General features: G+C 37.7%; 1 protein-coding gene across 2 annotated transcripts in view; it reads right to left on the reverse strand.

Moving 5' to 3' along the window:
- The window catches only part of CA11 (carbonic anhydrase 11), a 205672-nt gene extending 192595 nt beyond the window's left edge, over positions 1–13077 (reverse strand). For both annotated transcript variants that reach the window (XM_072426497.1, XM_072426496.1), the window contains exon 1: positions 12848–13077. In XM_072426497.1, the coding sequence (XP_072282598.1) occupies positions 12848–12911 (64 nt within the window). In that variant the 5' untranslated portion in view covers positions 12912–13077. The remainder of the gene's footprint in view (positions 1–12847) is intronic.
- Positions 13078–15124: the final 2047 nt, after the last annotated feature.

Here is a 15124-nt window from a genome sequence, read left to right on the forward strand (position 1 = left end):
GGAAGTCTTTAGTAGGTCATTGGAGGGGCGGAGAGAGCGGCAGGGGAGTATTTTTTTACCAAGTCAGAAATGTAAGTGGGGAAATGTATAATGTAACATTATACGCAGCCCTTTACATTAAAGAGGGGAGGCAAATGACAGATAGATACAGTGGACGAAGTAACACACAATAGGTGGGAAGTAGAGAGCGTTTTAAGAGACAGAAGAAGACGGGTAGGCAAGTTTGAAAAGTTGGGTTTTGAGTGCTCTTTTTAATGAGCAGAAAGTAGGAGCAAGCTAAATTGGATGAGGAAGACCATTCCAGAGAGTTGGGGCAGCTCTTCCACAGAAGTCTTGTATCCGTGCGTGTGATGAGTGAGGAAGTCATTAGTAGGTCATTGGAGGAGCAAAGAGAGGGGCTGGGGGAGTATTTATCTACCAGATCAGAAATGTAAGTGGGACAATAACTGTGTAGGGATTTGAAGGCAAAGCACAGGAGCTTGAATTTGATTCTAAGGTGAAATGGAAGCCAATGGAGAGATCTGCAAAGAGATGCAGAAGAGGAGCGGAGGGAAGGATGGATGAGTCTGGGTGCAGCATTCATAATAGATTTTAGAGGAAGAGTGAGGTTAGTGGAACACCAGAGAGGAGGAAGTTACAGTAGTCCAGATGAGAGATAAGCGCGTGTACAAGGAGTTTTGTGGTCTCAGGGGACAGGTAGAGGTGGATTTTGGAGATGTTGTGCAAGTTAAAATGACAGGACCTAGAAATGTTCAGAATATAGGGGGTTGAAGGAGAGGGCATATTTGAAGGTAACGCCAAGACAGCGTGTCTGAGGGAAGAGATGAATAACAGTGTTATTAAAAGTTAGAGGTTTGTCAGGGGGAGGTTTGGAATGAGAGGGAGAGAGATGATAAGTGATTCGGTTTTACACAGGTTGAGTTTCGGAAAACTGTCAGACATCCATGATGAAATGGCAGACAGACAGCATAAAACCTTATCCAGGACTGGAGGAGACAGGTCAGGCGTGGACAGATAGATTTGCGTGTCATCACCATGGTTCTGTAAACCAAATGAGACTACCCAGCAAGGAGGTGTACACAGAAAAGAGAACTGGTCCAAGGACTGACCTTTGGGGAACACCAACAGGGAAGAGAGTGGGGGGTGATGAGAAATTACCTTTGAAAGAAACTTGAAAGAAGCAGTCAGCCAGGTAGGAAGCAAACCAAGAGGGAACAGGGAAAAGATAGAATGTCAAGGGAGAACCTGCAGAACCTGTGATCCAGCAAACATCAAATGGATCTGGTCCAGAATTGAAAACATTTCTCAACTAATACCAAATGATTTTTAAGAAATACGTTCCAGTGTGTTGTATTACCAATGTTCTCCCATGATAAGCTATTTTCTATAGTCTTGGAGAGCTTTATTAAATCAAACACTATACAGTAGGTGTTGAGGTACCATTTTACTGATTATGCATAAGTAAATAAAAGCTAAGCTTTAGGTACATGAAAATCACCAGAGAATTTTATGTGTACATAATTATATATACTCTGCTCTGTTCATGAGAAATATTCCATAGACCACTGTGAGAATGCTGATCCCCTGAGACCTTGTAGCACTCGCTGGCTCTTCCTCCTATCCTTCATTTGATTGGAGTAGTCAGTATTGATGTAGTGGTCAACAGAAGTAATATGAGAGAACTGCAGGAGTCCTGAGAAGTGAAAACTCCCAGATGTGCTGTTTACCAGCGGACATTGGGTGACTATTTTTCATGAATGAAGTGAATTTTATTGGCACAAGCATCTCCCTATTACAGATTATTACAGATACTGGCTTGCTTCATGCATTTAACGTAAATTACGGGGTTGCTTTAAAAATCTGCTTTAGAAGAAACATGTTTATGCTCTCAATATTTGCAAACTTTGATCGTTTGATATTAGGTATTACATTTTGTACTCTACTTTGCCATTGCATTATCTGATATTGTTAATTCCATAAACTGATACAGTTTTGTTTTGGCACTTTTGGAAACAGTTGGTATCTTCTTTACATTCACAAGGCCACAAGTATCCATGATCTCACCACAGTAATAAATGTCATAAATACAGAGCGGGCCTCAGAGAAACTGGAAAGTGAGCCCATCACGGGGTAACAAAAATGATAAGTGGTTTGTCAAGCAAGAATTGTAAAGACAGACAAGCTACAGTGAATATGCTCAGTCGGCAAAGCTGCCAAGGACCACTGAAAATAATCTAAGACATTCCAGAATCTCAGACCACAAATTGGATTAATGAACCAGGAGTCAGCTTTCTATATTCAGGGGAAAGTCTTTAATAACTTACACACTGATAATAATATATGGCACTCAAAGAGACATTTGACAGCATCAAACTAACAAGAAGAATGCATGTAGTTCTTGTAAGACATGGTTTTACTCTTATCATTCTTTTGTGCTTTAAAGATGTGAAAAAGATGTGGGTAGCCTGGGTGCTCAATGTCCTTTGCCATTAATGTTCTGGTGTCAATTAGAGCTGGGAAGTTTCGGATCAGTTGACTACAATGTATGAGTGATTTAATGTTTTACATTTTTTGGTATTTAAAGTTGTTTAAAATATTTAGGTTTATAAAATTATAAACCTAGGAGTGATTTTTATTTTTTGCAACAAAACACATTTTTGTAATATAAGCCTGTGCTGCCACTTCTGACTAGCTTCTGTGAAAACTTTATTTTCAGGCCCCAAAAAATTCTTTTTTTTAAAAATCCTACTCTGCATACTCCTTATGGGAATGGCTGGGAAAGCATGTAAGTCACTAGATCAGAGGTCAGCAATCTTTTTTGGCTATTAGACCATTTCAGGGGTAGGCAGAAGCACACTAGGCAGGACTCTCTCTCCAGTCCCGCCCTAATGGCTCCGCCCCTCACCAGGAACGCCCCTGAAGGTAAATCTCTCTCCTCTGCAATGCATACGGAGGAGAGGGAATGTTCCCTATTTACCCCGGCGGGAGCAGTGTTAATGCCGGCCGCGAAAATAGGGATGGGAGCCAGCACATGGAGGCTCAAGAGCCACATGCGGCTCCGGCTCCAGTAGTTTGTTCAGGCTCCGCCATGGGCTGCCGGCGTTAGACCAGATCGGCCGGGGGCCGTCAGGCCGAAACAAACTACCGGCAAGGCCGTATCTGGCTTAAAGGCCGAAGTTTGCCAACCCCCTTCACTAGATCAACATAATGGCCCAGTAACTAGCATTTTCTGTGGTAGTTTGTATGTTCTACCTGAGTTTGTGTGGGTTTCCTCTGGGTACTCCAATCTCCTTCTACATCCCATAAACATGCTGTTCGGCTTTCTCTCAAAAACACAAAAAAAATTGTCCCTAGACCAAATCAATTACATGTCTATGGTAGGGACATTAGATTGTGAGCCCCTTTGAGGGACAATTAGTGATATGACAATAGACTTACGCTGCAAAGCGCAGTGTAATATGTGGGCGCTGTATAAATACTGGCTAATTATAAGAATAATAGTCACAGCAAAAACATGCAGTAATGGTAATTGGCTTCCTGTCAGAATTGACCTTAGACTACAATAATGACATATAACTATGGTAGTGACATTAGGTTGTGAGCTCCTTTGAGGGACAGTTAGCGACATGACTATCAACTTTGTACAGCACTGCTTAATATGATGGCGCTATATAAATACTGTGTAATAATAGTAATATTTGTTCTCTAACTACACATATGTTTGAAGGTGACATTAGGCTCAAAAATTCAAAATTTTAGAGGTTTTCAATGTTCAGCCAAACCACAACCAATCAAACATTACTGAAACATGAAAATCTCAAAAACAGTTATTTCCTAATAATCAGTATTTTTTTTCTCCCTAAAGCCACCTAGCAATAGAAACCCCTAAAACCATTAAATATGCCAAATTTAAAAAATATTTGAAATATTTTAGAAAGAAAACCCCAAGTGATATCCTTAGTGAATTGATTTGTGAGTTGGTTTTTACATAAAAATATTGCAAATTGGTGTAATGTACTCATGTTAAATATAACTGATCTGTGCGATAGCCCTTTGTTCATTTCATGAAAGGTTTAACAGCAAATACAAACGTTACAGTGTTATGCTTTATTAACATTATTATATGCATACTAGAGATCAGGATGCTACTAGCATTCCACACATGGATTTTCAGACCTCAGATCCCAAATGACCACTTTAGTGCTTATTCTACCAATAGGATCTACAAATGAAGATAGAGCAGATCTTTAAAAACTACTCCAAGAAAATATATACCCCAGTACATAATTTTCCAATTCAGGTCGTGTAAACACCTCATTATTAATACCCTGCAACCTATTTGCAAGACAACACCGGAAATGATCACCCTATATTAGTACCTAAACAAGCATCATTCTAGAATCGTCAGGAATTATTTTAACAAAAGTTACAGGTTTAAAAGTATTGAAAAATCCCATTCTGAAATTGTCCTAATTGGTTATACTTTACTTTAGGCATGTCTCCAGTCTCTGAAAGATGGTGTATCAGCTAGGATTTTAGTTTTCAATGTCATGCCTGTTTCCAAAGAGGTTTTCTAAGCCATAGTTCAATATGTTTCTTTCACTAAACATAGGCAAATCCAATGTGAATAATTGATTGAGTTCAGTATGAATATTCACTAAGCTACTTGTATACAGACGTTCAAAGCGTTATGAACTCCAGGGAGTGCATGCTATGTGGAGTATTCGGAACTCATTACATCAAAGCTTGCAATGGTTTTTAATGAGAAACTGGGTGTACAGTAGCTGTGAAACCTCTAAACAAGGTAAGCAATGCAACACATTTTCGGGGTTAATTCATGCCATTGACTTGTGGCTAATGTACAAATATGCCTGAGGAAGTGTATATAATATTAGCTATGCATATTTTATAAGCTAACCTTGAATGCCAAAAATAGGAATAAGCCAGTAATATGTTGGAAATACCTAATGTTCACAGTTTGATCATACACAGGTGTATATTTCATCACTAAAAAGAAATCTGACATATTGTCATGTGTATGTTGCATATACATACATTGCTAGAATATCCACCATCTAACCATTGCTGGAATATGCCATCATTCATATGGGAGGACAGTGCTGCTTCTGTGCTAGTACATATTGTACGACTGTACCTGTGCTATGCCCTAGTACAGACCTAAAGATTCAGACAGAAACCGGCATTGGATGTTTAAGGCAAGTAAAGAGAGGAAAGTCTCTGTAAACTCAAGTTCAGTTGTATTTGTTATTTATTTGTAACATGTCTGCCAGGCAGGTTTCATTTTTTAAAGATTTTTCCACCTCATTTGCTGTTCACGTTTATTTTTTAAATTGCACATTCCTTGTACCTCTTCCTATTTTTTAATGTATGCATGTGTTTATTTATTCATTCTGATTTGGGATTTATTACTGTGGGGTCCCTAGTGTGGATAGAAATGACCGGAGAGCACATTTTCTGATACCTTTCATCTCATAGAAGCCTAGCATACTGAAAAATATAGCAATATTGTATATTAGACCTACATTCAGTAAAAATAATTATTACAGAAATAAAAAGAACATTGCTGATGCATAGCCATAGAAAGAATTATTGTGACATAACCCAACACTGGTCTGAATACATTTGAAATAAAATCCATAAAATTTTTGGTTTTCACTTTAGGATAATTTCCTGATTCTTTAATATTTACTGTAATTCTATTACAAAATAGAATGATTTTCTTTCTAGTGGCATTTCTAGAAATAAATTACTTTCAGAAGCATCTCAGCTTAGATATCACCAGTATGCTGCTCCACCATTGGAAGCAAATACACTTTAGTTCCAATCTTCTGATGATTGCTGCTTCTATAGGCAACAGAAAATCTGTAATATGTCAACAGTAGCTAGCCAGGCTTTTGTGACAGCACATGGACCCCTCAGTCATTCTGTGAATATCTACCAGCTATGCAGGGAACTGAATAGGAGTAAGGTTGCATGTACACAAAATCTAGCACAATGCTTTGTGGAAGTCTGATAAAATAAGTCAGTATAAACCGTATATTATGACTAAAGTTGCCGGCACTTTGCCTGACGGGGACGGTTGAGGGTTTGAATGGAAGCCAGGACACTCTCTGCACATCGCTTTCATGTTCTCTGTGTTTCTATGGGTTTCCTCCAACACGTTTTGCAAGCAATTGTTTTTGGTATGTGTGAAAAAATAAGCAGCAAAGAATGTGGGCTGCCAGGCATGATATGGATGATCAATTGTAATAAAAAAAGAATAAAAATAACTTTAAATTGGTATTGACTTGCTTCCCTTATGTGTTTCACATATACATTTTCAGGTATTAAAATGTGCAGTATGATTATCTGTTATAAAAGTGTTCAGGTTGTTTGTGTCCATAACACTCACAACCTTATTTCACAAAGCAGGTTCAAGTGGTTTCTCTGGATTCCCATTTGTATGCATATAGTCGCTATGTTATTTGTCTATAACTCATACAATGATGGATCAATAAGTATTTATTAGTGTTTTCCTTGTAAAAGAATGGGCTGTTAGGCACTTTCACATCCACAGCAGACAGAATGAACTCTCCTAAAGATATCAAGTACTTCCCTCTTTTAATGAAGTGTCATGTTCCAATGTAGTTTTTGTTACAATGCCATTTAGCAACATGCAGTTCTATGGTGATGGTTATAAAATTACCCAAACAAAAGAATACATGCAGCATACTATGTTCAAAATGACCCTGGTAAAGCATAAAACAGTTTACAGTCACCCAACGAATGCTGAATATTGTCAGATGGCTGGCCAATCTTGCAGTTCTATTGTTATCAGCACCTCTGGGCCTATGCTGACCACTGTGCTACCCCTGGACACAGCACTGATATAGCAAATGACAAGGGAAACAACAGCATAAAACGGGGGACATTAACCAATACATCCAGAAACAGGAATGCTGATTTATAGTAATTGTTATGTTGATCTTACATTGGTCATTCCCAACCAGGGTTCTATGGGACCCTAGGGTTCCTCCAAGGGTTTCGAGGGGCTCCTTGCATTTTGGCTGATTGATCACCAGTTTCATAACCACTGACACTTCTTTTTAGATATTTGTTAGGAAAGTATTCTTTTCACTGACCACTAATGGTCAATTTTTTTCAATTGATCTTCTACAGTTTTAGCAGGGGGTCCCCAAGACCTAAAAAATATTTTCAAGAAGGGTACAAAGGTTGAAAAATGCTGTCACACTGTGCAATCTCAATACAATATATAATGGATGGTGGAGTCTTCATTATATCAGTGTACAGATGTCAGATAGCCCCAAAACATTAGAGAAAATCCCATTTTTATTGAGGTTAAGACACCATGTAAATGCTTGAGCATATGCTGCTAAGAAAACCAGACTTATTAATGCATTAACCCTCCGTAAACTGTAATGTATGGCTGATTGACCATTTTCCCAGGCCATTAATACAACAGCAACAGTAAATAATGCCTAATGTCTTTTCATATTCATCAGACGGTTCAAAAAAGTGTCACACATGAGGCCAAGAAACTGTAAATTGATGTGAATGAACAGCACTTTCCCTACATCACTTGCTGCAAATAAAATATTGTAGTTTTTTTAGAAAAGCATACCAATGAATAATTGTTTTAATTATTTGTACAAAATAGTAAATGACAAATTAAATATTAATGGGCAAATAAAAGTTTTTTGGAAAAGGAAAATAAAAAATCACAAAAGTAAAAATATGGATTACCAGCAACGTCTATTCCAAGAACTTCACAATTAAATATCTGAAACTGTAATTAGAACTTGTTGTTTATTATTTACTCATGTAAGGCTGTCTTCATTATCCATCGTATACTTGTATTACATGCAGAATATCACAGATCATTGCACTGCCTGGCCTGGAAAATTACAATCCCTCTCCATGGTCCTGATCTACCAATGTCATTCAAAACCTAACCTATGTTCAGTGGACTAAAGTTCCAATATAAACATTTGGCACCCGGCAGGTCATTATTGCAGAACGGGATAGGTGATATCCCTTCTCCGAAAACAATTCTTATTTGTCTGATTGCTGCTCAACTGTTTGTTTGTTGATAGGGATACCTGGCAATCCCAGCTTTCTTTGAGGGTGTCAGGATTAAAGAGGACAGGTGAGTATTCTCAAGGTTTAGTTCTGCTTTAAATACCCAGTCGGGTTCAGAGAAAGTAAAATAAACTTATAACACCTGCACCCTATCAGATGGTGTCGTAGACAGACTAAACAGGAGAATGTGTATCCTAGTTTTGTATTTGATGATATCATTAGAACATCATTAACTCTATTGCAGTTATTGCAGTAAGTTCCTTATTATGCAATGCAATGTGTGGGCATATAGCTGGTTGAGGTGTCTAATAGAGGTAGTTGGATCAACTCAAATTAAAACTATTCTGACCTTGGATTTGAACTTGAAGTTTGACTGATCCAGATTCCAACATTACTCTACCTGTCATTACCAAGTTTGGCCGCCAGATGATGACAGATGCCGGATTGGCTGAGTTGTACTATACCTGTCAATGACATCGACCTCTAGTGCAAATAAAACATGCAGAAACCCCTTAGAATTTGATGTGTTATATTAAACAATGCCATATCCTCCAAAAAATGGCATTAAAAAGGGGGGGAGAGAGAGAGTCCTACTGGACTGACAACTGACTAAGTGGACTTAAGCCTGGATCTTCCAGCACAGATACCCAAGTTATCTGGTAAGGCCAGAATGGTCCTTTAGGAGTCCAGCAAGCGATAGGGATTGTTATCCAAAATTGGATTTTATACACTTTTTTTCTTTAAATATATCCAAACCCAAGAAGAATGATGTATTATATTACAGCGTAGCAGCACTCACATCCGTGACAGCATCAGTAATGTCATGTAGATTTGTGAACTGGAACTTTTATTAGCTTTCAGATCTATCGTCTGTGAAGCACAACACATCCCCTACCTATATAGTAGAGATGAAAAGAAGGGGGGATGCTTATTGTCCAAATGAGAACCTAGGGTGACAACATTGGTATGGTAAGTGAATGTTGTCATTCCAGCAAGCACAGCATTTAATGGATCACTAAGTGATAATAAAGGGGGAAATGGTCTGAATAAAGAAAACTAATGCAATTATTATTTTATATACTGGTAAGCTGCAATATATTATATTTTTGTTTCTGGCTTGAATTTCAGCAAATCGTTATTTTTTGAGTCTGTAGCAAGTTTCTAACCCAGAGATCCCACGGGTAACAGCACTCCTACAAGTTGCAACGCATTGTATGTCGGTCTATAGCAAGTGTTGTAACTGGCAGGATCTACAAGCTTTGCAACAAATTCACAGTAAAAAGATTGATTTGCTTAAAGCCGGAAAACGGTTAAATGCACAGATGACACAGCAGGTTTGCCCATCAAAGAAATTGGATTTCTGCCATCTAATCCTGAGATTTGCATAGCTCTGCCACAGAACACAGCCCTGTCTGGTAGGCTAGGGAACCTGATTTTTACCTGCTGCAGTTAAGTACGACTAAAAAGTCTAACCATCACCCCTTAATTGGACAGTAAAAGAATCAGCAGGTAGGAGATAAGCTTATCTATGTCACTCAGGGCTCTTCTGCTGTCAGCATACTCTATACTGCAACATGATTGGCTCCTTCTGCCTCTTCTATTCTGAGATGTGCTGTACAGATACCAGGTCAAAATAAGCCATGTACCCTACATCATTAACTTGTATTTTTGTTATACCTTTTGACAGGTCAGCTTTAACAAAAACTGTAAAGATGGAGTGAATATATTAAACAAACAAAAACAACATACAATTTAATGTAGTTAACAAGATAGAAAGAGAGGTTAGGGGTCCTTGGTGAATTCTAGGTATTAAAAGAAGCAGAACTCTGAGCCAATCAGATGTGTTGACACTGAACAAGCTAATAGGAGGAAGGAACAGATGGAAGCTCGTTATTCTAATCATAAACTGGGTAAATGAAATGTCTAAGTGCTTCTTAAAGAGAACCCCACTACCCAAACTAAAGGCAGACACAGAAACTGCACTTCCCAGGCTTACTATGCAGTGGCTTTTTTTTCTTTTTTTTTTTTTTTTTTTGCAAAAGGCAGCAAAAGTCTAAAAGAACTGTCCAATTTTTTTACATTGTACCCACTTGAAATAACTGCTTGCAATAGCTTAAAAATGTTCAAGCAGCTTTTTTTTTTTTTTTTTTTTTTTTTTTTTGCAAAAGGCAGCAAAAGTCTAAAAGAACTGTCCAATTTTTTTACATTGTACCCACTTGAAATAACTGCTTGCAATAGCTTAAAAATGTTCAAGCAGCACTTATTCTAGTCTATGGAGGCAGCATGGGCAGTAAACCTCCCTTAGACGCTGCATGTAATGCCCAAAATAAACCTGAAGCAAAGCTTTCTTTTTCAGGAGTAGTGGCCAAGGGTAACTCAACACCCCATAGCTCTGCTATGTAAATGATAGAAAAATCCATTATATATATATATATATATATATATATAGCTGAATTATTTAATGGCAGGCTACATCATCACAGGACACAGTGGGAACATAATGGCTGAAGGGTGGGAATATTCTGAATGCTGGAGATTCTTCAGTCAGTTTGGAGAGACTCTGGGATGGGACGGTTAAGTATTACCATTACCCATTACTCTTTCATATATGTTCGAAAGGCAACTGAGTTGCTTAAGAATAAAATTAAGTTTTGGGGTTTTTGGCAGGAATAGGGTTAGGTGATAGGGACAAGATTTAGGCAGAGAGAGCTCACATATTAAGAACATTTTTGGCACTGTTTGACATATTTTGGATGTTGATTGATAACATGCTGCCAACATGTGGTTCCAAAAACAATTTTTTAGGATTATACAAGAAAAAAAGACACTTTCATTTTTATACCATAGGACAGTGCAAAAATACCAATAATTTTCATCTGTAATAGGCTAAATCAGCCAATCAGATGAGGGAGTTTTTCTGCTAATGGATCAAGTAAGAGAATAATGGAACTCTATGGCATACAAGACTGTATCTCATCATTGTTTTTTTGCATTGCTTGCTTTATAAACTTAATCAGTGGGGGCCCCATTTTAATAAAGGTTGGACACAAGTGACTTGGAAGTTTCTGATAACAGTAGCTTGCAAAGTAATCTAGCCTGCAGCATGGAAGTGTTAATTGTGAGCATCCCTTTTATGTATACCTTGGGATCTATAACCTGCCTAGAGTTTCCTACCATACGCTGCCTTTCAGATCTACATTGCAGTGTATGTGGCTCTGGTGCTGTGCTTGTTTTATAGTAAGGAAATCACAGTCTATGAATGACACTATACACCATATACATGCTTATCGTGAACATCACGTATGCTGGATTCAACGCTCAGTCCTGGGAAATCTGACAATAGAAGGCAGGGCTGCAGAATATTACCCCATGGTACAGCATATTGAATAATTTGTTTAATGTACATTTTCTCACCTTATGCTTTTATTGTATTCATTTATTCAGGGCTAAAAAGAGTGCATTGATCCATATCCAATGCATGTAATCTAATGTTCCTAAACCATACAACTGCTCGTACAATAATTGATCAGATTTGGGCTCTTGAAGTTTCCATCATGGCTTGTAGGAAAAAGTCCTGCTTGGACATAACATTACAGCCAAGTGCACATTAGTATATGACAAATACTGAAATGTAAATTGTACATAGCTGCACACAAACTACCAAGTTTTGAAAACATGGATTAAAACAAGTGACTACACCAACAAAAAATATAAAAGAGGTAACACATCATTTTTGATGTAGAGTTATCCTTTAATAAATGCTTTTCAATCTCAATGTGGTTTGTGAAATAATTAAAAACATTAGTGTGATAATAAGCCAACCAATCAGAATTCTCCTTTTCATTAATCTGCCAAGTGTATATTTAGCTCTGATTGGTTGCTGCGGTTTATAGCTGGCACATCATGACCACTTTGTCAACGCCAAAGCCAAAATTACTTCTGATAATTTAGGTAAGTATGACAGTACCTCTAAAATAGGAAAAAGCTCTGACTGACATTTTGCACAAGTTTAGAGCCTTTTGGGATGCAAAAGCAGATTTAAAATGAACCGTTCTATGAGCATCCATCCTGCCAGGGAGATTGGATTACTTTGTCAGTGCCACATGGGATTTGACAGGCATTATGCTGGAGAGTGACACCGGCCACTTTGTCACAGAACAGACAGAATTCCAACTACTTTCCTAGCAAAAGAGCTCATCATAGACAGCTGCTCTCTACTTATTCATCCTATTGTGAGATAGACCTCTGATGTCTTACAGCTCGGTTTGATTTGCAGAATTGGTCACACATTTCTTTTTAGCAATATAAGTGGAACCTATTTGGCTTCAATCAAGCTGAGGTTGAGGACCTCAATGACAGACCTCTGATCTTGTCTTGCTTGCTCATATCCCATTACAAGAGCCCTGTGCTATTATATGTGTGAGCCTTGAAGAATAAGGAATGTCAAAAGAAAAGCCTAAATGATTTTATAATAAGCAAGAATAGAGTCATTCCCAGCAAGCCATGCCTAAACTCTGGTTCAGGCGGAGTGACCCTTTAATAAAGCTTCAGAATTCTCCTCCTTCCAAAGTAACATTTGTATTATTTTTATTAATTTTATTAATGTCAGTTTCCAAAGTGAAATATGAGAGTTAGTTCCAGTCAGGAAGAACCCCTATCAGCCTGACACGCTATGCTATGCCCAACAATCGCTTTTCAGACATTGGAGTAAATGGCAGTTAACCCCTTGGTGCCCAGCATCACTTACCTGCTGTGTAGATTGCAGTGCTCGCCTGAAGGATTAGCACAGATCTCCAAATGAATTCCGGCATTCTGCTGCTGGTTATCCCTTCATCGCCTGAATGCTGGAAGACAGCTAGATCCTCATCAACACACAAATAGGCTGAGAGGGAAATACAATTGGCAAGAATGATGTCCTGATAAATCTCCAGTCTGCTGGAAATCCGAAGCACAACTCTTCTACTAAACTATCAGCCCTGCCTGCCTGCTCCCAGCTCCCGCTTTGATTTGCTTTCCCTTGCTCCTCCTTTCTCATTCCTTCTTTCCTCCTGCTGCTGTACTCCCTGCTTGTGTAGCTTGCAGCACCCTCCTCTCCTCTTCATTCACCTTCCCTTACATATGTCCTCCCTGCAATACTGGCAGCTCCATATTCCCATACTCCCTGATAATATTCTCTTCTCATTCACTTTACTAGATTCACCAATCATTCATATCAATCTGGATTTACCACCCAGATCATTCAGACGATGGATAGATAGATAGATAGAGAGCAGATAGATAGATAGATAGATAGATAGATAGCAGATAGATAGATAGATAGATGGATAGATAGATAGCAGATAGATAGGTAGATAGATAGATAGATAGCAGATAGATAGGTAGATAGATGATAGATAGATAGATACATACATACATAGATAGATAGATAGCAGATAGATACATAGATAGCTGATAGATAGATAGATACATAGATAAATAGATAGCTTATAGATAAATAGCTGATAGATAGATAGATAAATAGATAGATATACAAATATTATAATCACATGAAGAATAGATGGGTAGGTTGCAAGATAAAAAGTAAATATATTAACATGTGGATGAATGATAGATAGATAGATATATAGATCAATAAATAGATCATTACATAACATATAACATATAATAATAGATGGATGAATGATAACATTAGATAGACATGTACAATAGAAAAAAAGTCTAATAGTGACATTAATAGATAGATAGATAGATAGATAGATAGATAGATAGATAGATAGATAGATAGATAGATAGCTAGAGATATAGGGATATAGATAGATAGAAGCCTCATATGTGGATTAGATTGAAGGATAATAGGTAAAAACATTACAGGAGAAAGAAAGGAAGAAGGACAAAATAAAGCTATATAGGGATAGATAGATAGAGATAGATAATAGATAGACTATATGTAGAAAAATTAACAGATAGATATACAAATAATATAATCACATGAAGAATAGATGGATAGATAGAAGGATAATAAGTAAATATATTAACATGTGGATGAATGATGGCTAATTGGATAGATAGTATTATTATTATTATTATTAACAGGATTTATATAGCACCAACATATTACGCAGCGCTGTACAATAAATAGGGATTGCAAATGACAGACTAATACAGATAGTGATACAGGAGGAGAGGACCCTGCCCCGAAGAGCTTACAATCTAGTAGGTGGGGGAATTTACACACAATAGGATGGGAAATATGCAGTGGTGGGAAGTAGTGATGGTTTCAAAAGACAGAAGAAGACAGGTAGGCAAGTTTTAAAAAATGGGTTTTGAGCGCTCTTTTAAATGAGCAGAAATTAGGAGCAAGCCGAATAGGATGAGGAAGACCATTCCAGAGAGTGGGGGCAGCTCTAGAGAAGTCTTGTATCTGTGCGTGTGATAATCTATATATATATATGATAGATAGATAATCTAGATATATAGTAGAATAAGAGAAGGGATAGAAGAATATTAGTTAGGCAAACATACAGAATAGAAATAGCTAGCAATATGGCATTCCTGTATTTTATTCATCAAATATTGCAGTCTCCTCATGTTTTTACTACAGTAACGCATTTTGATTTTTTATAGGGATACTGTGCTATGTATCATTATTTGCTGTAGAGTAGCGGAGCACCTCCTGTCCCAGGGGAAATAAAAGGAGGGGTAATGTTTGAGGCGGATTAAGGCTGCCTCTCTATAAGCCTTCTCTACTATAAAGCCTCCTCAGTACAAAGCTACCAGTCGTTAATTGGCTAGAAGTAACAGCTTCTATCCTAGAAAAATGTGCCATGGCTGGTGAGGCAGGTGGCATTGAGATGCATGCTATTGTACAGTGGCAATACAATTGAGCAGAGTGCTTAGGTTGGCTGTGAAATTCAGGTGACTATACCACAGTCAATAGCAGCCAAGTAGCATTGAGTTTATTACAAAACCCTTTGGTTTCAGTAATACACAGCAAAGTGGTAAAACCAAGGATAACCATAAACAT

The sequence above is a fragment of the Pyxicephalus adspersus genome, chromosome 11 (genome assembly GCF_032062135.1).
Source record: "Pyxicephalus adspersus chromosome 11, UCB_Pads_2.0, whole genome shotgun sequence".
In the NCBI taxonomy this organism is placed as follows: Eukaryota; Metazoa; Chordata; class Amphibia; order Anura; family Pyxicephalidae; genus Pyxicephalus; species Pyxicephalus adspersus.